The sequence below is a fragment of the Chiloscyllium plagiosum genome, chromosome 5 (genome assembly GCF_004010195.1).
Source record: "Chiloscyllium plagiosum isolate BGI_BamShark_2017 chromosome 5, ASM401019v2, whole genome shotgun sequence".
Classification (NCBI taxonomy): domain Eukaryota; kingdom Metazoa; phylum Chordata; class Chondrichthyes; order Orectolobiformes; family Hemiscylliidae; genus Chiloscyllium; species Chiloscyllium plagiosum.
Window position 1 is genome coordinate 26,260,696 of NC_057714.1, and position 27,714 is coordinate 26,288,409.

The 27,714-nt window shown below is 39.0% G+C and overlaps 1 protein-coding gene across 7 annotated transcripts in view; it reads left to right on the forward strand.

The window, feature by feature from the left end:
* LOC122549771 (histone deacetylase 9-like) overlaps window positions 1-27,714 on the forward strand; it is a 789,364-nt gene that overhangs the window by 147,453 nt on the left and 614,197 nt on the right. For 5 of the 7 annotated variants that reach the window (XM_043689766.1, XM_043689765.1, XM_043689764.1 and 2 more), the window contains one exon: window positions 9,618-9,761. The exons of the other annotated variants lie outside the window; for them this stretch is intronic. In XM_043689766.1, the coding sequence (XP_043545701.1) occupies window positions 9,618-9,761 (144 nt within the window). The remainder of the gene's footprint in view (window positions 1-9,617; window positions 9,762-27,714) is intronic. 7 annotated transcript variants of the gene reach the window in all.

Consider the following 27,714-nt stretch of genomic DNA (forward strand, 5'->3'; position numbering starts at 1 on the left):
CAGGATGTTGGTGAAACCTCTTCTGGAGTATGGTGTCCAGTTCTGGTCACCCTGGTGTATGAAGAATATTATTCAGCTGGAGAGGGTTCAGAAGAGACTTAACAGGATATTGCTGGGAATAGAAGGTTTGAGTTGTTAGGAGAAGCTGCATAGGCTGAGATCTTTTTCATTGGAGTGTGGGAGATTGAGGGGTGACCTTACTGACATTTATAAAATCCTGAGGGGTATAGGTAAGGTGAGTGGCAGATTTCTTTTCACTGGGGGTGGGGGATTTCAACACTTAGGGGCATGTTTTTAAGGTGAGAGAAGTAAGGTTTACAAAAGATATGCAAGCAATTTTTTTCACACAGAGGGTGGTTTGTATGTGGAATCAACTTCCAGAGGAAGTGGTGGATGCAGGTATAGTCACAACATTTAAAAAGACACTTAGATAAGTACATGAATAAGAAATGTTTTAAGGGATATGGGCCAAGTGCAGGCTGGTGGGACTAGATTAGGTTGGATTATGGTTGGCATGGACGAGTTGGACCAAAGGGTTTCTTTCTGTGTTGTATAGCTCTATGACTCAAAGCAACTGTTCAGCTTAAAAGGACAACTTTAAAAGCAATCCCTATCTTGCACCATCAAAATAGTCAATTAGATTAGTCAGGTACAATCTGCTTTTTACAATTTTGTGCAGGCTTTTCTTGATTAACTCAAACGTCTGTGTATCGAGAGTCATAGCATCTCATAGTAAGGAAACAGCCCCTTCAGTCTAACCAATCCATGCTGACTTGTTGAATTTATTCCCCTATTTATTATTTCCAAAACTCAGCTGCCACTGATATTAAACTAACTGGCGTATAGTTTTGAGGAAGGTCTTTACACCCTTTCTAAAAATGGGTGGCACTCCCCAATCCTTTGATGGCTCCCCTGTATGTAGCAGCCCTTCTGCTATCTCCATTTTCACTTCTTTTTGCAAACCTAGGATGGAAGCCATTAGCACATGTGATATATTCATTCTGAGTTTAGCCAGCATTTTCAGTTTTTCATTTCTCTTAATTTTCATTCTGCTTTGACTGATACTTAGCAGTTTTTCTCTTCCTTAGTAAACATTAGTTCAAGGTATTCATTAGGTATTCTAGCCTTGCTTTGTGTGTTCCTAATATGACCCTTTTCACCTTTTACAACTAGATACTATTTACGTGCTGCTTGAAAGTGTTTGGGCTCCCTATTCTATTCTCTTATTGTCTCTTTGCTAGCCGTATATTCCCTTAACTTCCCCTTCCAGTCTGTTGAATTTAGTCTGTCTCTTACATTTCTGAGGAATTTTTCATGCATCATTCACATTTTCTTTGATCTGTTATATTCTCTTTCTTTTGTTATCAAATGAGTCTTGGCTTGGGTTCCTTTACTTGTCACTCATGTTGGAATATATCTGAAGTATTTCCTCTTCAAATGTTACCTGTTGGTCCATTATAGATTTTCCCATCAGACTTGGGTTCCTTTTCTCTTCTGGCAAGATCCATCTCATCCCACTAAAATTGCTGTCTTCCAATTTAACTATTCTCCCTTTAGATTGGCCCTTGCTTTTCCACATTACCAGTCTAAACCTTTTGATACTATGATCATTGTTGCCAAGTGTTTGCTCATAGTTGTTTGTTTTCACTTCCTTGCACCAGATCCAGCAGTTCTTCCTTTCAAATTAGCCTTGGCCAGTGAACAGTCTGAGGACAAACCAAGGCAAAAGAGAATCAAATATCTTCAAGAACTATCTTGAACATCCATTTACTTGGACCAAGAGCATAGTGATGAAGCAAATTCTTTTGAACACATTCCAGAAATTAATGTCCTTCCTTACAGATTACTGTAACCTTATCCCAATTGATGTTCAGGCAATTAAAGACTCCCAATATCACCACATAGCAATTCCTGCACATCTCTGCGGTTTTCTTGCAGATTTGCACATCTATCTTTATTTCTCTGTTGTTTCCTCAAAGTATGCCCTCAGTATTGTGACCATACCCTTTTTGCTTCTCAACTCTAACCAAATGGATTTTGCTTTGGCCCTTTTATGACATCCTCACTACAATATCTTCCCACATCAGTATTACCACACAACCACTTTTTTTTTGTCCTTCTCTCCCTTTCTCTTCAGATCACTATGGATGCTTGATATTAAATAACCAGCCCCCATCATTTTAAGCTATGTTTCTGTTATTTCCATTGCATCGTGTTTTCACACAGCTATTTGTGTCTGTAGTCCACCAACATTATTCACCACACATCTGCATTTACACACACGCATCATATACATATCTTTGCATTCCTCTTAGTGCTTCTTTGTCCACTGTATCACATATAGAACTACTCCATTCTCCACTGTTGTCCATCTCTTTCACTTTATGTACTACATTGCCATGTTCTATTTCCATACTCTTTTGCCCTACCCCACAAATCTAGTTGAATCCCTCCCTAAACCATACAAATGGAATTCCCCATGAGGAGATTGGTCCCTATCCTATTGAGGTATAGCCTTTTGCATAGGTGCTTTCTACCCCAGAGCTGGTCTCATTGCTCCAAATTCCAAACACTTCAGGTCATATTTTGATCTGTTCTATTTTCCTATTTCTACTCTCACTAGAACATGGCAATAAACCAGCAATGTAATAGATTGTACTGCAAGGGAAGCTAAGACATTGTCCATCATGTTGGAGTACAGAGGGGTGCTCTTAATGTAAACTCAGTCTTTTGGAAAGGTTTTCCACTGCTTCAGTCATTTGGATGTGTACAATAATGAGGCCTTCTTCTGAGTTCTGATAGGTCATTGACCTGAAATGGTGGTGGCACAGTGGCTCAGTGATTAGCACTGCTGCTCCGCAGGGCTAGGGGCCCAGGTTCGATTCCAGCCTCAGGTGACTGTGTGTGTAGAGTTTGCACATTCTTCCCGTGTCTGCGTGGGTTTCCTCCGCGTGCTCTGGTTTTCTCTCACAATCTAAAGATATGCAGGTTAGGTGAATTGACCGTGCTAAAGTGTTCAGGGATGTGGAGGTTAGGTGCATTAGTTAAGAGTAAAATGTAGCGTAATGGGTTCGGGGAGTGGGTCTGGGTGGGTTGCTCTTCTGAAGGTCAGTGTGGACTTGAAGGGCCTGTTTCCCCACAGTAGGAATTTTATGAAACCTCCACTCTATGTTTTTCTCTTCAGTTGCCTGAACTACTGAGGACCTCTGGTATTTTCTGTTTTTATTTTCCCTTCATTTCTTTGTTGTATACAGACTTTTAAAACAAAGAAATGGAATTCCAAATATAATATAAAAAGAATTGGAAATTCAAACAATAACAAGGAATTAAGAAACTAAAAGAGTTATTAATATCAAAAAGTGTGGTGCTGGATAAGCAGTTGGTCAGGCAGCATCCGAGAAGCAGGAGAGTCGACCTTTCGAGGAATGAAGAAGAGCTTATGCTTTTCCAGCACCACACTTTTTGACTTTGATCTCCAGTATCTACAGTCCTCACTTTCTACTTAAAGAGTTATTTAACATGTACAGCAGATAATCTTTGCTATTTTCCCCATTATCATTTTGTTGTTGGAGGTGGGGACAATTGTATCTTTAAAGCAAACATTTTTAAGGAAAATGTTACGTTTTGGAGAGATTGGGGGTAGACGAGATCAGTTCTGAATGCCTTAGCGAAGAGCCAACATAGAAATTGTGAGCTAAGTGGCCAAATCTCAGTAGCTTCATAATTATGTAAAATTAGTATTATATAATATTAATTGAGGTAGTGTCCTTAGAGGCAATTTAAATGAAAGCAATGATAAGTTGTGTTAGTTTATCACAAACTTAGCTTGATGATCCTAGTTTCAGTCTTTCTGTCACCAAATTTGTTTGTGCTTTAATAAACATATTTCTGTGAGCAATACATTTGGTATAAATATAAATAAACAGTTTCTAAATTACATATATTTCTTGTAGATGAATACAAATGTAGCATACTAACTAAAAGATGCTGGATTATTAGACAGACAGCAATGAGATATCAAACTATTAATCTTAACTTCCCAGCTGTCACAGACTCAGTTATAAATGGAGAAAATCTGATTGGTCACGTCTGCGCTATTAACATATATTGGAGAAAGGTATCTTACTAGCCAATATTGGCCAAACATGCATCTTGTTTCATTTGGCTTGTTTTAAAAGCAGAAATATGTTTCTATCAGAAAAATGTTTTACAGCAAAAGTTGCTTTATCTTGACAGTTTTCATCATTTCCATCTTTTAAACTGTTGTAATAAGCTGTGTGCCCTGAAAATGTATAATGTGATGCATGCCCACCTCCAGATTAAGGCCAGTTTGCACAAGGGTTTCTTTTGTGTTTTCCACATGTGAATGACAAAAGAAAAGTTTAATTAAGTAAAGATTATAAATCAAAACCAGTGAAGTATCTCTCTTTTTGATTTGAAAATATGACCACTGAGGAAATTTGCATAAAATATTCATAAACCATACTCTCTGTCTAACCAAAGTAATAAGTTTTATTCATCATTGATTTCTGTGACAGCCCAGAAACTCAGGCTATTTGGAAATTAGGGGTTTTCAATTTTCTATTTGAAGCTTCTTGGAGTTTGATATCATTTACTCAGTGAACTCTCACTATGTTATGCATCAGTTTGTCACAATTGTTGAGTTGGTGATTAGTTATATCTTTTAACTTGCCTGCACTATTGAAAAGAAAAAATGGTTTGGCCTAGGATCAGTGCAGCCTAGATAGGGAGGGCTGAGGCCAACACAGAATTGAGCACCCAGTTATATCTCAATAATTCAGGTACACTGGCGCCTGTCATGCCTCTACACATAGGTCATCCATATCCATTATGATAGACCAGTGGTATCATTAGACTAGTGATATCATGAGCAGTGGTCTTCAAGCAGGTATTTCCCAGGAAGAGTTACCAGGCAATACTTTCATTCATGATGGAATGAGCTGTGAGAACGATGTTTGTTAGAGCCCTGGAATTTTAATACACCTTGATGTTACCATATCTCCTGCCACACTGTTAGCAGATCCAAATATTTACAAATAAATAAAAATAATCAAATGCATAAATGAATGCTTTTTAAAACTTGTTCATTGCAAGTATGTAATCCCATCAATGGTGGTGATTCTGCTCACGGAATATGTGAATGCAGTGCTAAGTACATTTTTTTTCAGATAAATAGAAGGTGTATACAGAATAAGATCTGAGTTGATAATAAAAGTAGCAACACTAAAACACACTATTTGGTCCAACTAGCTTATGTGTGCATTTATCGACCATATACATGATTAGTGCTGACAACATTTATCCATCCTAAAATTGTTTCATCCCTTTTTCCTTAATTCACCAAATCAGGCTCGTTAGGATATGTGTTTTCAAAGTATCAGACTGAGAGGTAGCCTATTATTACATGGATCTAATGGGATTATGTATTCTGTTGATCTTGATGGATATCCATGATAGCTGCTATCTATCAGCTTCTCTCTGAGAAATCATTCTTTTAAAGTTATATAGTGATGCAAAATTGCAGAAACACAGTTGTTATAATGCAGAAGGAGGTCATTTGACTGTCCAAATGATCATAATTTATGTTATTTTCTTGCCTTTCCTCATAACAATGAAAGAGGTTCTCTGGGAAAGAAGACATGTGTATAAGTGAGTTGGGACTAAGTTGGCATTGGAGCTATAGAAGGCCTTTGGGAGTGGATGAAGGAGCCTGGGTTGGCATGGAAAGAATGAGGGTGTGTTGGAACAGCTGTTGGGATGTTTTGGCTTGAGTGGAACATGAGGAGTGAATGGGGAGAGAGGGGATCTAAGGGCCTAATATTGAACAACACAATGGAATGAAGCCCCCTAGAATTGATGAGGGCCTGAATTGTCTTGTCTCCGTGGACAGATCTTCCGATAAGGCCCAGGATATCACAGATTGAGCTAGTTTGCAACTTTGGTCTTGGGTATTCTACAGCACACTTGGTGTGATGACAGAAGAAAAGATAAATGTTCGTCAGGTCTGCAATTTAAGTGTTAAAAATGTTAATTTCATTTTTCACACCATGGATAGTGATTGGGAGTTCACACCTCAATTTGAAGACAGAGTTCATGAAGGGAAAGGTGGCCATAGAATTTGCTAAATTTGGAGCTCGAGAAAAAAAACTCCAGTTAGTCTCATTGTGGACATTGCAGCTGATATTTGGAAATCACTGAAGCCAGAGGAGTTGCTAATAGTTGGCACTTTTAAGCACTAGAACCATACAAAGATCTTGTCAGCAACCAAGGAGTTTTTCAGATTCTGAAATCAACCAGCAAAAAGGCTGGTGGGTCCACTCTTGAAGTGAGGAGTCCACAATGGTGCAACCTTGAAAAACATTTGCAGGGTTACCTTGCCAAAAGTTAGTAGAAAGATTCCCATGAATTCATACCTTATAAATAGCTAGAACCCTAAAGAAAAACCAAAGTGAATTCTGAAGAGCTGTGGCATATCTTGGTTTGGTCATAGGAAAATTGAGTGAAAATATTACAATGTAGGGGTAAACTATTGGATCGAAGTAAATTACCAGAGGTGTAAGGCATAGGTAATTACAAAATATTGTATTATTTAATTATGTTTTTTTGGATTAAAGCTTTTTTAAAATATAAAACTTGGTGGTATAATTCTTCAGTTAATAACTAGGAGTTTGTACATATAGTTAAACCTTAACAGCCTCTATGCAGGTCATAACAAAACTAATCCACTATAGCACAGGAGTGAAAGCTACATAAGCTTATTTACAGAATTGAGACAAGCTATTTGTTCCTTTACAGTCAGCAGGCCCAATGAGAGAAACCAATTTTCAGGGGTTCTTATAGCACATAGGTAAGTCCTAACTTCTGAGCTAGGAGGCCTGAATTCAAGTCACAGCTGCTTCAGAGTTGTGTGATAACATCTCTGAACAATTTGGATAGAAAAAGTCTAGAATCTAATTTTAGGTTCTCTACCTTGCCTGGATGTGGAGGTGCTGGTGTTGGACTGGGGTGGACAACGTTAAAAACCACACAACACCAGGTTTTAGTCCAACAGGTTTATTTGGAATTACCTACTGTTGTGTGATTTTTACCTTACCAGGAACACTTCTAAGATAAATTTTGGGGAGGGTCAGTACTATGGAGAGGTGGTTATATAGTCACAATGCCACAGGGATAGTAATCCAGAACCCGGGCTAATGTTATGAGAACATAGCAGCTGGTGAAATTTGGATTTAATGAAAATTTGGAATACAGAGGAAACTCAATTATCCGAATACTAATTATCTGAAAATTGGATTATCTTAAGGAGATCTCGAGGTCCTGATGGAAACATTACCACAATTCCCCACCCTTCCCCAGATAATCTCTCCAACATTGTTCTGTAGAAGGCAAAGGTGGAACCTGCCAAAATGTTACAGTAAAAGGTGTGTGTGCGCGTGTTCTCTGTTTGGAGACTTACCCCACAAAGGAAACTGCAGCAACAGCAGTTTTGTTGTTGGTGTCCAGTCCAGCTACCCCGGAGAGGGGGTGGGTGTGTATGATGCTGGGGGTGGTGGGGAGCTGTGTTGGATGGGGTTGGGGAGTGTTGCACGGGGTCGGGAACAGGGGCTGGTGTTGGACTGGGTTGGGGGCCGTGTAGCATGGGAGTACGGGGGCGGCGGCGCTGAACGGGGTTGTTGGGCAAGGCTCACGTGCTCTGTGCTGCTGCTAGTCTCCTAACCAGGGAGCGGACTTTAAAAGCTCTGAGCTCCAGACAAAAGGCATTTGATCAATTAACCAAATAATCGATTATCTGAACGAAATAGTGCCCATCCATCAAGTTCGGATCATTGAAGTTCCCCTGTAAATAGCTAGTCTAATTGCTACCGTGTAACCACTGTCAATTGTTGTAAAAGTCAATCTGGTTCATTAATGTCCTTCAGTTCCTTCCTTGGGAAGGAATTCTACCATTGGTTTGGCCTACAAGTGACTCCAGAGCCACAACAGTGTGATTGACTTGCAATTGACCTCTGGGCAATTAGATGAGCACAAATGCAAGCCTAGTGATGTCTACATCCTGGGAGCAAAACAAAAGTGCTTTAATTATGAATTTATCTTCTCCTGTTTCCTGGTTTTTAAATCAAAAAGGTTTCCAGTCTTATCTTTATTTGACAGCTACTGAGAAATCATCAGCTTCATGTATAAGGAACTGCATTCTACAGGAATCGTCAACTGGTTCTAAGCCATTAATTAATCTTTTCAAGTGGTCTTACATCTGTTTTGAAATGGATTGTACAAATGGGATCAATGCTGAATAGGTTAGGTGACAAAATTATGATTTACACTCCATGGAGGGTAGAAATACAAATTCTTACCTAAACATATATGCATAGGAGCATTCTATTTACAAAACATAGTGACACAATTGTTTTTATTACTCAGCCAGGGAATGCAATTAGATTCCTGCGTACATAAATTATAATGCACATTTCTGACAGGTTGACTCACAAACATCAATTTATAGTCCAGACTTGCAGTTATCAGGAAGCTTCAAAATCTTGAGTGTTTTCTGGAGAACAGGTTAATGACTAAGCAATTTTCTACATCCCCATGGAAGGTTATACAAATATGGTGCATTCAAGCTAAATGTCTAGAATTTCTTGAGTTAATTTGTTGATATGCTACATAGCAATTCAATGAAACAGAGTGATACAAAATGAACAGGGAATCTTTGACATGGGTGTGAAGTGATTATCAAGCTCACTGAGTTAAAAATAGATGGTACAGATATATTATTCAGACAGTGTCATACCATCTTCAGTGGACAGACAGGACAGAAATAGGTTTTTGAGCATTTCATGTTCATCTTGCTTGCTTGAGTTCTGCGTAGTATTCTTATTTTAAGATGCTACTGATGTTAATGCAGAGGAATTACTGTTTACAGTTCTAATGGTTGATGTATTCAAATGGCAACTCTGTACTTGCTGTTTGAGGCACTAACTCATTTAAAATAAATTAGTTTATGTTAAACCCGTAGCTAGTGGAACTTCAGACAGTTTAGTGCTAAGTGTCTGTACACCCATAATTGATAGTTTAAGAACATAAGAAGTAAGAACAGCAGGCCATTCAGCCCTTCAATGCTCCCATACAATTCAGTTAAGGCCAAATGTGTTCTCTGAAACAACTTAAAATATCTTCAGTGAATTGCATGATTTTATGGAGGAGGTGTCAAAATAATTATTTTAATCAGTTTTAAATCTTTATTATAAATCAGAATAAGAAAAATACTTATCACCTGTGAGATGAAGAACAATATTTACACTGTGCTAATTTAAGTTATACCCGAACACTATGAATGAACAGCCGCTTGTATATCCCTCCTGATATTCCTGTCCATAGCACCACCACCAAGATTAAGTTCACCCCATTATTTCTGACCTATTTTGTGTCTGTGAATGAAAATCCATTGAATATCTTCTATCAGATTCAAGGAAGAGGCTGGTGGATGAAAAACAATTTTATTTATATTTAGCTGTGGGTTTGCAGGCAGAGAACTGTTGAAGTAGCATGCAGAACTTTCCTGTTCTTGTGTTCAGTGGTTTTCTCATTTTGCATTAAAGTTATTCTAGAAAGAAAAAGAATGGACTACAATGCAGAAGTACGTATCAAGAAGCAACTTGCAGATGCAGCAAGATTCACCGGCTTAAGCAGAGGCTTTGATCCATTAGCAATTCCCCTGTCTTGGCATCAACGCCAGGGACATGGTAAGTGCTTATTTAATGATAACAAAGAATGGGAATCAGTACATTTTATGACCTTTACCTTGAAGGCTTATTGTTTCTGATCAGTGTGCTTGTGGCTTGAGCCAAATGCAAATGAAAGAACACAAGTTTTGAAAACATATCCAGGTACACAATTGTTTTTATTACTCAGAGGGTGTGGGCATCACTGGCAAAGACAGTATTTATGTTCCATACTCGGTACTGTGGAGAAACTTCTTCTTGAACTGCAGTGGTCAGTGTGATGAAGCTATTCCCACAGAGCTGTTAGATAGGGAGTTCGAGAATTTTGACCATTCAATGAGAATGCAATAGTGATTTACTCCAAAGTCAGAATGCTGGGTGATCAGGGAATTAACTTGCAAATGGTTGTGTTCCTATTGGTCTCTTGGCTTTGTCCTTGTGAATGCAAGCTTTGAAGTTGCTGTCAAGAAATCTTAATGAACTGCTGCTGTGATATTTCTAGATGGTACATGCTTTAGCCCACAGTTCACCACTAATGGAGGAAATTGATGTTTAAGATGAAGGATAAAATGCCAAATAAGTGGTCTGCTTTGTCTTCGATGGTGGCAATCTTCATGAGTTTTGTTGGAGCTGCACTCGCAATTTATATAATAAGATGAAAAAGCTGAATTTTAAACAATGTAACACCATCAGGTGTCTTCATGGCCATAAATCAACCACAATTAACTTCATTTGATTTTTGAAAGCCTAATAAGAGTGACTTTTATAGTATGATAACGACATTGTAATCATCAAGTTGCTGTTTCAAATGTACTCAGTTTCAAGAGAAAATATTTGATTGAATCCCAGGCCAGCTGCTAAAAGCAAGGCAATGAGAGCAGATAAACTCCCTCTTAGTGCAACTGCCATCAATATAAATTAGTGGCAGAAAAACAAATGACAGTATTCTGACAAATAGTAATCATGAATAATGTTAAAATTCAACCTAATACTTTACCTCTTCTTTTAAGTTATTGTAACTTGATTTCATTTATTGGAGACCTTGATGCTATTCCAGTAGGTTCCTGCACTTAAATGTTCAGTTTTGATACTGAACAGTGCTCAAATATGGTACATCACAAAACTTAAAAACAACCAATGTTGCTCATATTTTGCTATTTTATTGCACAATATTGACTAAAGAATTCAGTTACAGGTGTCTTGGTAAAGGTGAGATACTGTGATTTTGAAAACCATTTCTGTTGAACAGTTCTATCTCTTTTTTGATCTAGCATAATGTACCTTATTTTCTGATATAAACACCGTGGCAATGCTTGATAATGTGAATTATGTTGTGTATTCTGAATTTTTGCAAAGCTCTGGTGAAGCCATATTATCAGATATGGATCTGGTCATCAAATTTAGGTGCTTGGAGGGGTATGGAGGAAGTTTACCAGCAGAGTTCTGGTAATGAGGGCACTGAGCTACAAAGATAGGGTAAAAAGCTGAGATTCTTCTCTTTATAGCAAAGCAGGTTGAGAGTAGACGTGAGAGAGGTATATCAGGATTCAGATAAGGTTGGCAAAACAAAATATTCCTATTAGCTGGTGTTGGAAGGAGTCCAGATTTAGATTTTGGGGAAGAGATGCAGGGGAATGTGAGGAAGAGCTTTCTTTTCTGGAGCACGTGGTAAGGACCTGGAACTGCTTCATAAATAAATTTCTGCTGCTAACATTGAAATAATTGCAATTATTTTACAGATTTCCTCTTTTCATACTTTCTTCATACCATTTGGTTATATTTTATTATTTTCCTGCATTTCCACTTCACCGTTCATTTATGTACACTTTTTGCTTCACTTGAAGCTCCCTCATATTTATTTGCTAGCCAACAATACTTAAGTGCAATAGACTTAAATATGAGTCAAGATTAGAGTAGTGCTGGAAAAGCACACCAGGTCAGGCAGCCTCCGAGGAGCAGGATAATCAACATTTCGGGCAAAAGCTCTTCGTCAGGAATTAAGTATGAGATTGCACCTATTGTAGAGGTTCATATTTCTATATTTTAATAACTCTAATCAGAGGTAACATTATATCATGAGGCATACAGAACACAAAGGTACAAAAAGCCGAAGATATTACATTATTTCATATTCCTAAACCAATGATATTTATAAATTCTGCAGTATAATGCATGACTGATAGATTGAGAAGCCTATTGTTCTCTGATCAGTTAAACTATTTTGCTGTAATAAGGATGAATAAGGAAATCATCTTTTAGATGATATTTTATGCGTTTTTTTGTGAATCTTATAATTAATGAAAATGATCACTCAAATGTAGATGAATGTTTTGCTGGTTCTCTTGTGCTTTGTTTAGCTGCAATAGGAATACCCTACTCTGTAAAGATAAAGTCACCTCAGTCCTCACGGACCATAGGGTTGTCTCTCATTAGGAAGAGGCAACTGATGGTGGTTTAACCTGAGGATCAATACACCTCAGGTTAGGGGAGAGATTGAGAACTAGTGTACTTCATGGTAACTTTGTCCGGTGTGGGAATTGAACCCATGCTATCGCCATCAATCTGCATTGCAAACTAGCTAAGACAATAACTGATGAAAGATATAGGCATGTGATAACTTTTTTAAGGGCAAGCTTTTATTCAGCAATTTTATTAAGTGAAATGACTTAATATACTTTGCTATGGACCATTGGTACTAGTTAAGTCAAGAAATGAGAGCAGAGGTGAGAAAGAGCGATGAAACCAACTTATAAAGTGTGAAAATGACTGACTACTAATTTAAGCAGTACCTTAAATTAGATAAAAACAAAATTACCGTAAAAGACTTTGGCTGGATACATTCCATTAAGTGGAGTGGCCTTTAACTGTGATTATGAAAGCCTCTTTAGTAACTGTGAACTATTGTATGAGATGGTGAATAAAATCATTGCCTATTGCAGATTAAACAATTAAAATAAAATAAGTCTTAATTTTTGTTTACATCTCCACGATCACCAAAGATTTGTCTTTTCTCTCTAAAGCTCTCAGAAAATAAATGTGTAAACCTCACTGTTGAAGTGAAATGAAGGGCCATATATTTTGTCTTAGTGGCAGTTCTTTTGTTAAGTGTAAAAGGATAGATACAGGTTTCTTTTTTAGTTCTTTTTCCCATGTATATTTTGTTGCCTGGATTCCTTTCTGACAGGATCCAAGTTTGTTTCTAGTTTTATTTAAAGGAAAAACCAGTAAAGAAAAACTTGGAAATGAACATACTGGCTGGCCATACTAGAGCACCATTTTGAGGTATACAAAACCAGTATTCGTCATTCACAGGTTTTACTGGTTTCTCCTTATTATTCCCTACTAATGTGTTGTCACCCATATTGTACAAACAGTCTTTCTGATGTTCTTCTGGCTTTCTGGGGAGGAACCTTCCATTCTGGGCTCAAGAGGAGTCTTGCCATTTTCATCCTACATTGTGATAGTGACTAGACCTTGAAAAGTACTTCAATAGTTTTAAGATGCTTTGAGATACCCTGAAATTGTGTGAGAATCACTCGATAAATGCAAGTATATAATAAAACAAAGAACTGCGGATGCTGTAAATCTGAAAGAAAAACAGAAATCGCTGGAGAAACTCAGCAGGTCTGGCAGCAGAGTCACTGGGCCTCAAACATTAACTTTGCTTTCTCTCCACAGATGCTGCCAGGCTTGCTCGGTTTCTCCAGCAATTTCTGTTTTTCTTTCAGATTAATAAAAGTCTGTATTCCTCTCTCTTTTTTTAAATTCATCTCTTTGCCCCCTCCGCCCACTCTGCTAGATTCACACTGCCTTTACTAAAGAAAAAGAGCATATGCAAATAAAATCTTGAGGACAAACTAGAAAGCAAGCAGAGAATTGGACAGGTTAAAGGGCAAAATGGATAAATCCTACCGTCTGGCAGATGATGCAATCATGGCAATGGGATATTAATGACATCACAGAGGAGTATGTAGGACCCTTTTTCAAACTGCATCAAGCTCCAGTGTAGATTAAATTTCCCATGACAAAAAGGGAAGTGTAGTCAAAAAAAAAGAATCCCACAACCTCTTTCATGGAACCAAACCTGAAGTATTAGTTCAGTCAGAGGTTGGTGAAATGAACTAGACTGGATGATTTATCTAATTTTAAAAGGGTGTGTGGTTCTGTGGTATTGCTGGTGATAAGTCAGAGGGTATGCTATTTTATGAAGACAGGAAGCTTACACCATGAGATCATGCAATGTTTTATATAATCTTAAATTTCCTGTGACGCAACTCCGATTCCATAAAAGATGGAGTGAGCTGCTCTGACACAAACTGTGACAGGACTTTCCATCCATATCTGTGCCTTGGCTCTGATCTCACCCCAAATTCCAGGAATGAGGTTAATTGAATGAGGAGATGGTTGCACTGGAGAATCCTTGTTGCAATTTTTACATTGGTTGAAATGTTGAAAGGAAAAAAAATTACTGATCATTCCGCGTATGGATTTATGTTGTTCTTTTCATGGTAATTGACCATTCTAACTTAGGTTATAAACCATGGAGTCTACCTAACTTGAATGATTAAGGTGCCTGCAAGAATTGTTCTCCAGTCACAATATTTCAGTGAGGCAAAGTAAGGGCAGGATCAAATACCATCCCCCTCCATCTCCATAATGGTTGTCATCTAAGTATGTAAGTTAGCTTGCTGAGCTGGAAGGTTTGTTTTCAGATTAGGTAACATCATCAATGAGAGTCTCCGGTGAAGCACTGGTGGTATGTCCTGCCTCTCTATTTATAGATCTTGATTTCTTAAGATGGTTGATGTCATTTCCAGTTATTTTTTTCAAGGGAAGGTTGGTAGGATCTAAATTGATGCATTTATTGACAGAGTACTGGTTAGAATGTCATTCCTTTAAGAGTTCTCATGAGTATCTTTGTTCCGCCTGTCCTAGAATGTGCGTGTTGTCCCAGTCAAAATGGTGTCCTTCTTTGTCTGTATCTATAAAAACTAGTTATAGTATGTCGTGTCTTTTGGTGGCCAGTTGGTGTTCATGCCAAGGTGGTAATATTTCTGCTTATATAAGGAAGAACTCCCAACATTTCACCTCTCTGCCAGCAATAGCTCACTTTCAAATAAAAATCTAAAATGCTTCCTAACATAACTCTAGGTTTTGCATTATCACAGGATTTGGGACTCAAAATTAATTAATAAACAGGTCCTGGGCCTACACTTGCCAACAGCAGTACAGTTCTAATGATTTCTCCACAGACATCTGCTCCGTGTTGGCTGTCTGCAAGTCTGTCATCAGATTAAGAAAGATCATATATATAACTCATATATTAGGTGCTCCTGATGTTGCCTACTCAATCAGAAGAGGAGAAAGTGAGGACTACAGATGCTGGAGATCAGAGCTGAAAATGTGTTGCTGGAAAAGTGCAGCAGGTCAGGCAGCATCCAAGGAGCAAGAGAATCGACGTTTCGGGCATAAGCCCTTCTTCAGGAAAGACTCAATCAGAAGAGTTGGAAGGAATCTGGAAAGTACCTCAAAATGAAGGAACCCAAGTAAAAGTATAAATTAAAAGTCCAGGTGCCTGAGTGGGCAAAGACAGTCGGATGATTTGGTGGAGTCCCCTAGGACTGCCTTTCCAAATGTTGCCTTTCAGTAGAGCATGGAGCCTCCAGCAAGAGTCTGCCCTCTAGCTTTAACAGCTGTATTTTTTTTGCTACTGCTCTCATTTTTTGCTCGGTCACCAACAGACTAATACACCCTGTTGATTTCTTTTGCGCTGTTTCTTTTTCACTTCCCCTGTAACACTCTCTCTCTACTGTTTTCTTTCTCTTTCACATACCTAGCAGCTTCGTCCAATTGCTTTTCTAGTTGGGCAATCCAATATCATTCTAATTAGTTTGTTTAAAAACTGTCTCTTCCCTCTGCGTTAATTAATATCAATGTCTTCTCTTTTTTTTTGAAGCCGAAAATGAACTACTTTTCTTATTTAGAGCCTAGTGTTCCTCACCTATTTGTTCCATAGACCCAACTACTGATGGGGCCTGTTTAATGTTAGTTTACAGCCAACCTAGTCCTCTGTTTAATTAATACTGGGTATTTGTTGACGCTTTTGGTGTTCTTGTGGTTTAATCAAACAGCTTGCCTGTGTGAGCAGGTAGGATGCAACTTAATTTTTAAAAAGGTGTAATGTTGCACATTGAGAACTCTAGCTGCTAGTCTGGCCTTGCTCGCAAAACTGACTTCCTATGAATGAATAAAAAAGTGCAACCAATTGTATCCTAAAATAGTAAGAAAACCCTCATCCAAATTGTAAACATGATCTATTTTTCTGGGTCAAGCTGTACTAAACATGCAAGGTGAGCTACTAGTAGGATCGCAGCCATACAGAGGGAGCCTGTCACTGCCACGTAATAGAATATAGTGATATTGGAGTGAGTTATGAGTTAGAAGGAGGCTAGATCAATGGGTAACAATGCCCTTAAATGTTTATTTACCATTTTTATTAAAATAGGTTTTGCAATGGTTATCCCATATTTTATTTGTGGTGATGCAGTGCAGTTTGCAACATTTTTGAGAGTGTTTGGTTCTTGCTAATTGCCATTGTAGAGGAGGTGACATATTTTAAAAAACGAGATTATTCAGTTTCTTAATTGCTTCATAGTGCCATATCTCCCAACAGCTTTGCTCATTTATGTGCATATTCTAGTTTGTTTCTAATTTGGTGCACATTTATAAACAATACATTTAAGCCATTTTTCATTTTAGAGAAAAATATACATTAACAGGATCTGGTGTCCATTTGTGATTCTGTGTAAGACAAGTTGAGCTTGTATATACATAAATATATACTCATTTTCTCAGATTGGGGATTAACCATGAAACCATAAGACATAGGAGCAGAATTAGGTTATTTGGCCCATTATGTCTGCTCTGCTATTCAATCATGACTGATGTTTCTCAACTCCATTCCTTGCCTTCTCTCCATAACCCTTGACCCCCTTCCTAATCACGAGCCTATCTATTGTTGTCTTAAATACATTCAATGACTTGGCCTCTACAGCCCTCTGTAGCACAGATTAACCACCCTCTGGCTGAGGAAATTCTTCCATATTTCAGTTCTAAAGAGTCGTCCTTTCACTCTGAGGCCCTGCCCTTGGGCTCTAGTCTCTCCTACTAGTGAAAACACTTTCTCCATCTCCACTCTGTCCAGGTCTCTCAGTATTTTGTAAATTTCAATCAAATCTTCCCTCATCTTTCTAAACTTCATCAAATACAGACCTAGAATCTTCAACCATTCCTCATATGACATGCCCTTCATCCCCAGAATCATTCCTGGATGCTTCCTCTGGCCCGCCTCACAGCCAGCACATCCTTCATTAGATATGAGCCCAAAACTGCTCACAATATTCCAAATGTCATCTGACAAGTTCCTAGTGCAGCCTTAGCAGTACATCTCTGCTCTTGTATTCTAGCCCCTTTGAAATGAATGCTGACATTGCATTTGCCTGCTAATTGCCAACTGAACCTGCGTGGTAACCTTAAGAAAATCCTGAACTAGGATTTCCAAGTCCCTTTGTGCTGCTGATTCCCAAAGTTGTTCCCCATTTAGAAAACAGTCTACATCAAAGTGTAGTAAAGTGCGTAACCTCACACTTTGCCATGTTGTTTCCTATCTGCCACTTATTCGCCCAGTCTGCTTGTGTCCAAGTCTGTCTGCAGCCTCTCCACTTCCTCAACATTACTTGCCGCTTCTGGCCCCAACACTGTCCCCCATAGAACTCCACAAGTCGCCAGCTGCCATCCTGAAAAAGGCCACTTTATCCCCACTCTCTGCCTTCTGCCAGTCAGTCAATCCTCTCTCTGTGCCAGTACCTTGCCCGTAATACTGTGGGCTCTTATTTAGCAGCATTCTGCCTCCCTCTCTTCTAAAACAGAGGTATCATGTGAACCATTTGCCAGTCTTCTGGGATCTTTCCAGATTCCAGTGATTCCTGAAGAATCACCAACACTTCCTCTACAATCTCCTCAACTATCTCTTTCAAAACTCTGAGGTGTATTCCATCTAGTCCAGATGATCTATCCACCTTCAGACCTTTCACTTTCCCCTGCACCTTCTCTTTAGTGATGGCCACTACACACACCTCTGCCCTTGACTCCCTTGAAGCTCCACAATGCTGATGCTGTCTTCCGCTGTAAAAACTGGTGCAATATCCCTATTCAATTCCTCTGCCATTCCTTTGTTCACTGTTGTAACTTTTCCAGCTTCATTATCGAGCGGTCCTATATCCTTTCTTGCGTTTCTCTTTTAGATATTAACAAATCACTTGCAATTTTCTTTCGTATGACAAGCTAGCTTTACTCTCATATTTCATCTTGTACCCCTATATTGCTTTTTTATTTATTTTCTGTTAGTTTTTAAAGGTTTCCCAATCCTCAGGTTTCCCACTAATCTTTTCCACATTGCATGCTTTCTCTTTTGTTTTTTTACTGTCCTTGACATTCCTCATTAACCATGGTTGCTCATCCTCCCCGTAGTATGTTTCCTCTTCTTCCTTGGGATGAATTTCTGCCGTGCCTTCCGAATGATCCCCAGAAAGTCCTACCACTGCTGCTCCACTGTTTTCCCCTGCTAGGCACACCTTCCAATCAACTCTAGCCAGCTCTTTCATCAGGTCGTTAAAGTTGCCTTTATCCAATTATAAATCTGTTACATCTGATTCCAACGTTTCCCTCTCAAGCTGCAGGATGAATTCTCTCATATTATGATCACCGCTCATCTTAAGTTCCCTAATCAAATCTGCCTCATTACACATCATCAAATCCAGAATTGCCTGTTCCCTAGTGGGCTCTATCATGAGCTGCTCCAAAAATTCATGTCATAGACATTCCATAAATTCCTTTTCTTGAATTCTGCTACAAACCTGATTTTCCCAGTGCACCTACATATTGAAGTTTCCCCATGATTATTGTAATAGTGTTTTTCTTACATGTCATTTCTATGCCCTGATCTTATTTTCTTCCCCACATCCTGAGTTTGACGATGAGGCTTTTACACAACTCCCATCAAGGTCTTTTTTTTTGCGGTTCGTCAACTCTACCCATAGATATTCTACACCTTCCAATTCTATATCATTTATTGCATTTGATTTAAGTTCATGCTAACAAAGCAGTCCCACCCCCATGCCCATCTGCCTTTCAATGCAACATGTACCCTTGGATATTTAGTTCCCAGCCCTGATCTCCTTACAGCCATGTCTCTGTGATGCCCACAACGTTGTACCCATCAATTTGAATCTGCACTATAAGCTCATTTACCTTGTTTCATACAGTGTGTGCATTTAAGTACAACACCCTCAGTCCTGCATTGACTGCCCCTTTATCATAATTGTCCCCTCATCTGCTGTGCCTGAAGGTAGATTCCTGGCCCTTCCCATACATCCTGTCCTATTACTTGTTCTGGAAACTTTCTGGACAACTACCTGATGAAGGAGCAGTGCATTGAATGCTAACGCTTCCAAATAAACCTGTTGGACTATAAGCTGGTGATTTTTAACTTTATATAGATATGAACTGGTAAACACAAATTCCAAACAAAAAATCTGGAGATCATATTTAATTTGGAACTCCTAAATGTAGGTTTGAGATATAAAGCTGAGACTGACTTTGCAAAACAAACACTAGGTCATTATTATTTGTTGTACATTATTCATATTTAAACAATAAGTCATTGCCATTTCAATGAAAACTCAAATAATGATGGGCACATGAATGTGATAGATGAACCCATTGCGATGGGCAATCCAGTAATTTTATTAGCATGATAATTCATTCTCACACTCTATGAACAGAAATCTTTTAAAAAAAATGCCAAGGCTGGGGAAATTGTAATGTTGTTCAAATTGGTGACAATATACAGTAGATGGAAAAAAGTAAAGACTTGATTTAATTTTATATATTTGGTATTAGTTGCTGAGTAAGTACTTATTTGTATAAGGTTTACCAGTTGAGGACTATGATAGTATTCTTTTAAAAATGCATATGCCTGATCTATGCAGTTAATACAAAATTCGAAGCTGGGGTTTTCCTTCCCTCTATTTAATCAAATGCTCTGATGCACTAAGAACAGGAGCAACTAAGTATGTGATGAATACATTTTTCTGCCATCTCAGTTGCCATAAGTTGAAGCAATTCCAAGAAGCTTAATGAGCCAGTTATATAATTTTATCGCCAGATGTAAATCTGTTGCCAGTGATAGGCAGTCATATTTAATTATGGATGTTTAGAGGATGCTCATTATTAGTCAAAATATGAGAGCAACCATCTCAAAAATAATGTTTTACACTGTATGAATACCATTTCATTAAGAATTTTCTATTTCTGAGATTTAACAGTAAGATTTTTTATGTGTTGAAAGGTGTTATTTTTCCCTTTTTCATAATTCCAAATTTTCAAAGTGTTTCATTCTTCTGAATTATTATAAATAATCAAAAAAATGTGCAGAGTCAGTTCTTTAACTTAATGGAGGACGAATTTGATACTCCATTCATCCTCAAAGGGTTGACAGATAAATGTTGATCACTAGTCAAAAGCTGGTTTCATAAGGTGTAACTAAAGACTGTGGTAGTTCAAGAAGGCAGCTCATAACCTTCTCCAGGGTAATTAGAGATAAGTAATAAATTCTGGTTTAATCAGTGCTGCCAGACCTATGAATGAATAACAAAAGGACATTTTTCATATCTTCACTACTAATGTTTATTGAACACACTGCTGTAAACTTTACTTCCAATTCTGTTTTCCTTTTCTTAATGTTCTTGAGATGGTTTCATTTATAACAATAAATAAGATTCTTAGCATGTTTGAATTAACATCCAATTATTCCTTCAAACTTAACAATACTAGAAGTAATAAGTGTTAATTTCTTCAACATCTCTGTGAGGTGAAAGCTCATTTCAGTAGTTTAATGTTATTGAGAGATGGCAAAAATATTCAAAATTGTTGGGAGTGTCTTTCACATGCTTCTTCCAATTCCTTTTCTATTATTATTGTTCTCACACTGTTTTGCTCAAACACAGAGGACAGGAAGGCGTAAAGGGTATCATAAGCTTATAAATATTTAGTATTTCCATAACTTTTCCTCCCACAATCCAAAGGTGTACAGTTTAGGTAAGTTGGCCATGCTAAATTGCCCATAGTGTTCAGGGACGTGTAGGTTAGGTGCATTAGTTAGGGATAAATATAGGGTAAGGAAATGGGTCTGGGTGGGTTTCTCTTTGGAGTGTCAGTATGGACTTGTTGGGCCAAAGGGCTTGTTTCCACACTGTAGGGGTTCTATGATTTTATGGTTCTATAATAATTTTACACTCAAGAATATTTCAATGCTTTGGAGCAAGTCAGTCTAACCTTTTCACATATGTAGAGGGCAAATTTCAATTCCTCTCTCAGTTGGAAGGCTGGTGAGCAGATTTCAGAAAGATAAGGATTGCCTCAACAGAAAAGATGAATAATTCTAAAGGGATAAATTCACAATTTAAATGCATAAGTAATTAATACACATGACCAGTAAAATGTACAAACAGCAGAGCTAACTAATAAAACTTATTTTTTGCCTTTTCAGTTAAGGAGCAGAGCTGGAGGGAAAGAGAGAAAGAGACAGATGAGACCTGATTACTCAGGAAGGGGAGGTGTACAATCGAAGGAGTTGGCTTTTAGTAACACTAGGAGAAAGTGAGGACTGCAAATGCTGGAGATCAGTGCTTAAAAATGTGTTGCTGTAAAAGCACAGCAGGTCAGGCAGCATCAAAGGAGCAGGAGAATCGCGTTTCGGGCATAAGCTCTTCTTCAGGAATCCTGAGAGGGAGAAGTATGACTTTATGATGAATGGTGAAATCAAGAGGAAATATTCATTTACATAAGGAAACCTGCCATCCTTACTTAATATGGCTTTGATTCCTACGTGGTTGACACTGTATTGTCCTATGAAGTTTCAAACATCACACTCCTGTATTGTTCACATGCAATTATGCTCTATCTTTTAACCAAATCCTCCAACATCAGAATCTCACTTTACCCCAACACTTATCTAAAATTCCACTGGAGATTTATTAGTAGGAACATCAGAATGTATCCTGTCCACAGTCGAACTGTTAATTGTTCAGCCTTTATTCCCACAAGCAGGATTGTCACATATTTCGGTGGTCTACTTTCTGACTGATATTTTATTTCTTATTCAGCCAGATATTTAGATTGGGTGAATGAACTCTCATTCAATTTGTTTGAGTTAGGCCTAGTTAAGAATATCCTTGGGAGATATTGTGGATATGATAGAGTTTCAATTGGTTTCATGTTGTCACTGTTAATAGAGAATTTAGGATTGATTGTAATCTTCAATTCCTGGATCGATGTTTAATTATTGATAATTCTGGTGCTTGACAATTTTTACCCCAATGGAAAGAATAAGGATTTTTTTTTTCAATTTTTAGGAGTTCACAACAGTTTTTCAGTCATTAAAGCTGGACAAGAATGCTGCATGTTACACCATATTTTACATAATGCTTTGTATCAGGAAGAACTGGGAGATCAATAATTATTCTGATAGAGATCTTAATGAGGTAGTATGGCCAAGCGAAATAAGATGCTGGATTTAAAATGGGGAGTTACCAAGGGATGGGTGGGTCTGAGTGGGACGCTCTTCGGAGGGTTTGTGCAAGTTTCATAGGCTGAATGGCCTCTATCTGCATTGCAGGGATTCTTTGATTAATATATTTTGTAAAACATTTGTTGTTTAATTGTGCTTTTAATTAATATAATTAATGTATAGTTCAACAGAATGCATATTAGGTGGGGTTGTAAGTAGAGTACAGTTGCCAAGCATGTCAATGTGTTCTGAAGCTTATTATAGGTTAAAGATTGTAAAACGAGTCATATATTTTGAGTTACTAATGAATGATCTTATATCTAGTGAACCAACACTGGAGTCATAGAGACGTACAGCATGGAAACAGACCCTTCGGTCCATCTTGTCCATGCTGACCAGATATCCCAACCCAATCTAGTCCCACCTGTCAGCAAGGCAAAAGTGAGGATTGCAGATGCTGGAAATCAGAGTCCAGATTAGAGTGGTGCTGGAAAAGCACAGCAGGTCAGGCAGCATCTGATGAGCAGGAAAATCGACATTTCTGGCAAAAGGCCTTCAAACCCTTCCTATTCATGTACCCATCCTTTTAAATGTTGCAATTGTACTCACCTCCACCAGTTCTTTTGGCAGCTCATACACATACCACCCTCTGCATGAAAAGGTTGCCCCATGGGTCTCTTTTATATCTTTCCCCTCTCTCCCTAAACCTATGCCCTCTAGTTCTGGACTCCCCCACCCCAGGGGAGAGACTTTGTCTATTTATCCTATCCATGCCCCTCATGATTTTATAAACTTCTATAAAGTCACCCCTCAGCCTCCAACGCTCCAGGGAAAACAGCCCCAGTCTGTTCAGCCTCTCCCTATGGCTCAAATCCTCCAACCCTGACAATATCTTTGTAAATCTTTTCTGAACCCTTCCAAGTTTCACAACATCTTTCCGATAAGAAGCAGACCAGAATTGCATGCAATATTCCAAATGTGGCCTAACCAATGTCTTGTAGAGCTGCAACATGACCTCCCAACTCCTGTACTCAATACTCTGACCAATAAAGGAAAGCATAATAAATGCCTTCTTCACTATCCTATCTACCTGTGACTCCACTTTCAAGAGGTTGAAACCTGGACTCCCTAGGACATTATCATTAAGTGTATAAGTCCTACTAAGATTTGCTTTCCCAAAATAACGGCACCTCACTTTTATCTAAATTAAACTCCATCTGCCACTTCTCAGCCCATTGGCCCATCTGATCAAGATCCCATTGTAATCTGAGGTAACCTTCTTTGCTGTCCACTACACTTCTAATTTTGTTGTCATCTGCAAACTTACTAACTATACCTCTTCTGCTCGCATCCAAATCATTTATATAAATGATGGGAAGTAATGGAGCCAGCACCGATCCTTGTGGCACTCCACTGGCCACAGACCTCCAGCCTGAAAAACAACCCTCCACCACTACCCTCTGTATTCTACCTTTGAGCCAGTTCTGTATCCAAATGGCTAATTCTCCATGAGATCTAACCTTGCTAACCAGTCTCCCTTGGGGAACCTTGTCGAAAGCCTTACTGAAGTCCATTTGGATCACGTGCATGGCTCTGCCCTCATCAATCGTCTTTGTTACTTCCTCAAAAAACTCAATCAAGTTTGCGAGACATGATTTCCCACGCACTAAGCCGTATTGACTATCCCTAATCAGTCCTTGCCTTTCCAAATACATATACATCCTGTCTCTCAGGATTCCCTCCAACAAGCCCACCACGGGTATCAGGCTCACCGGTATATAATTCCCTGGCTTGTCTTTACCACCTTTCTTAAACAGTGGCACCACGTTAGCCAACCTCCAGTTTTCCGGCACCTCACCTGTGACTATCGATAATACAAATATCTCAGCAAGAGGCCCAGCAATCACTTCTCTAGCTTCCCACAGAGTTCTAGGGTACACCTGATCATGTCCTGGGGATTTGTCCACTTTTATGTGTTTCAAGACATAAGAGACTAGTGTCTGTTTGTTTGGCAAGTTAATTCAGTCTTTTTTAATGCTGTTCATATCCTTTTAATTAAACTTACATGAAGTGTACCTTAGTCCACTTGTACCATTGATAGGTATTGAAAATTCTTTTGCTGCAGGTATGTGTTTAATATAAAAATGAAGGCACTAACTAGTTAAACCTACAGAAAATCTTTGCATGTTTTCAATATTATTTTTATTAGGAAGATATAACATTTCAATGGTAAAACTTTTTTAAAAAGTTCTTCACAGGATGTGGGCACCATTGTTCGGCCAGCATTTATTGAGCATCTCTAATTGCTGCAAAGAAGGTGGTAATGAGCTGCCTTCTTGAAACGTTGTTATCATTTGGGTATAGCATGATCCACAGTGCTGTTAGGAAGGAAGTTCCCTGGGATAAGTCATTGTAACATGGTAGAGTTTGACATTCAGATTAAAAATAAAAATCTTGCATTGGATGTACTGTGTTTGCATTAGAATCAGACTAGAGTTGTCTGGAGTGGGCTGCCAAAGGAGTTTACCACAAAAGATGGCTGATGATTGATGGCAAATGTTTAAGAAAATAGTTGATGATTCACAGCAAAGATATATTTAACTGAGGAAGAAAGATTCTAGGAAGAGAATAAACCAACACTAGTTACAGGGAAGTTGTCATGCCGCAGGTTCAGTCGGGCAGATGAATGACTGCCAGGAGAGGTAGGCAGGTAGTACAATTCCCCTCTAACAGGTATACCGCATTGGATACTTTTGGAGGGGATAGCCCTTCAGGGGAATATAACAGCAGCAGCCAGGCCTGTGGCACTACAACTGGCTGTACTGTAGAACAGGGTCAGGCAAGACCAAGCAAGTGAAAGTAGGGGACTCCCGTGTTAGGAGCACACTCCGGTGTTCTGTGGTCATGTTCGAGACTCCAGGATAGTGTGTTGCCTCCCTGGTGCCAGGGTCAAGGATGTTACTGAGCGGTTGCATGAAATTAATAATGTAGAAAGATGGATGCGATCCTATGGAGTGAGTACAGGGAGTTAGGAAAGAAGCTGAAAAGCAGGACCTTGAGGGTAGTAATCTCTTGGTTACTATTAGTGTCATGTGCTAATGAGGCAAGGAATGAAAAAAAATAGGAGAAGAGATTGTGTGGCTAAGGAGTTGGTGCAGGGGGCAAGGTTTCAGTTTTTCAGATCATTTGCACATCTTCTAGGACAGGGGTGACCTGTACAAGAGGGGTGGGTTGCACCTAAATGGAAGGGGAACCAATAACCTCACAGGAAAGTCTGCTAGTGCTACTCGGGAGAGTTTAAACTAACATGGCAGGGGACTGGGAACCAAAGCAGTCGGTCAGCAAGTGGAAGGATTGAGGAGAAGGTACATGTTCGGACCATAAATCAAGAAAGGAAGGACAGGCAAAGACAGGTAAACGAACATGATGGTACTAATGGGCTGAATCAGTGCATCGGACTATGACGTTGTAGCCTTGACAGAGACTTGGTTGAGAGTGGGGCAGGACTGGCTGCTTGATGTTCCAGGTTTTCACTGTTTTAGATGAGATAGAGAGGAAGATAAAGGAGATAGAAGAGTTGCATTACTAATTAGGGAGAATGTCACACCTGCACTCAGAGAGGACATACTGGAAGACTCATCCGCTGAGACAATGTTAGTAGAGCTCAAAAATAAAATGGGCGCAATCACTCTGATAGAATTGTATAATAGGCCCCCAATAATCACCGAGACACCGAGAAATTTGGAGGCAGATCATGGAAAGATGCAAAAGGAAACAGAGTTGTCATAGTAGGTGACTTTAACTTCCCAGATATTGACTGGGACTCCTTTTGAGCAAGAGGCTTATATGGGGCAGAATTTGTTAAGTGCACCCAAAAGGGTTTTTTGAAAAGTATATGTATAGTCCAACTGGAGGAGGGGCCATACTGGACCTTGTATCAACTAATGAACTGGCGAGGTGACCAGTCTTTCAGTGGGAGAGCATTTTGGAAACAGTGATCACAGCTCCTTAAATTTTAAGATAGCTATGAATAAGGATAAGCCAGGACTTTGTGGGAAGGTACTAAGTTAGGAGAGGAGAAAATATGTCAGTATTAAGCAGGAGCTAGGAAGTGTTAATTAGGAGGAGCAATTATCAGGCAAATGCACATTTGACATGTAGAAATTGTTTAAAGACCAGCTGATGAGAGTTCAGGACTGGCATGTTCCAGTAAGGAGGAAGGATAAGGATGGCAAGGTAAGGGATCCCTGGATAACGAGGGAGGTTATGACTTTAGTCAAAAAGAGAAAGGAACCATATATAAGATTTAGAAAGCTAAACTCAGACAGGGTCCATGAAGAATATAAAGAAAGCAGGGAATTAGGAGAGCGACAAGGGGCAATAAAATAACCTTGGTAAGTAGGATTAAAGAGAATCCCAAGGCATTCTATGCATATATTAAAAACAAGAGGATAATTAGGGAGAAGATAGGACCACTCAAGGATAAAGAACAAAACTTGTGCTTGAAGGCAGATGATATAAGTGAAATCCTAAGTGAGCACTTTACATCAGTATTCACCCAGGAAAAAAATATAGAGGTTAGTGAGATTAGTTTGGAGCATACTAAATATGCTACGGCACTTTGAGATCAAGAAAGAAGTGGTGCTGGGTCTCTTGAAGGACATTAAGGTGGATAAGTCCCGAGGGCCTGATGATATCTACCCCTGTAAGACAAGCTCTACTGAAGTGTCCTACTCTACCGCCATCTTACCGGAAGGTCTTTGATATAGTTCTTTGAGGAGGTAACAATCAGAATCAATAAAGACCCCGTGTTGGAGGTAGCATATTAGCATGAATGGTTGACTAATAAACAACAAAGAGTTGGTGGATGGGAGCATTTTCAGGATGGCGACCTATAAATAACGGAATGACACAGGGATTAGTACACAGGCCACAATTATTTATAAAATATATTAATGACTTGGTTGATGGATGCAAGTGTTCTAGAGATGGAAATGTGTTGCTGGAAAAGCGCAGCAGGTCAGGCAGCATGTAGGGAACAGGAGAATTGACGTTTCGGGCATTAGCCCTTCTTCAGGAATGAGGAAAGTTGGTCCAGCAGGCTAAGATAAAAGATAGGGAGGAGGGACTTGGGGGAGGGGCGTCGGAAATGTGATAGGTGGAAAGAGGACAAGGTGAGGGTGATAGGTCAGACTGGGGTGGGGGCGGAGAGGTCGGGAAGAAGATTGCAGGTTAGGAAGGCGGTGCTGAATTTGATGGATTTGACTGAGACAGGCTGGGGAGAGGGGAAATGAGGAAACTGGTGAAACCCGAGTTCATCCCTTGTGGTTGGAGAGTTCCTAGCCG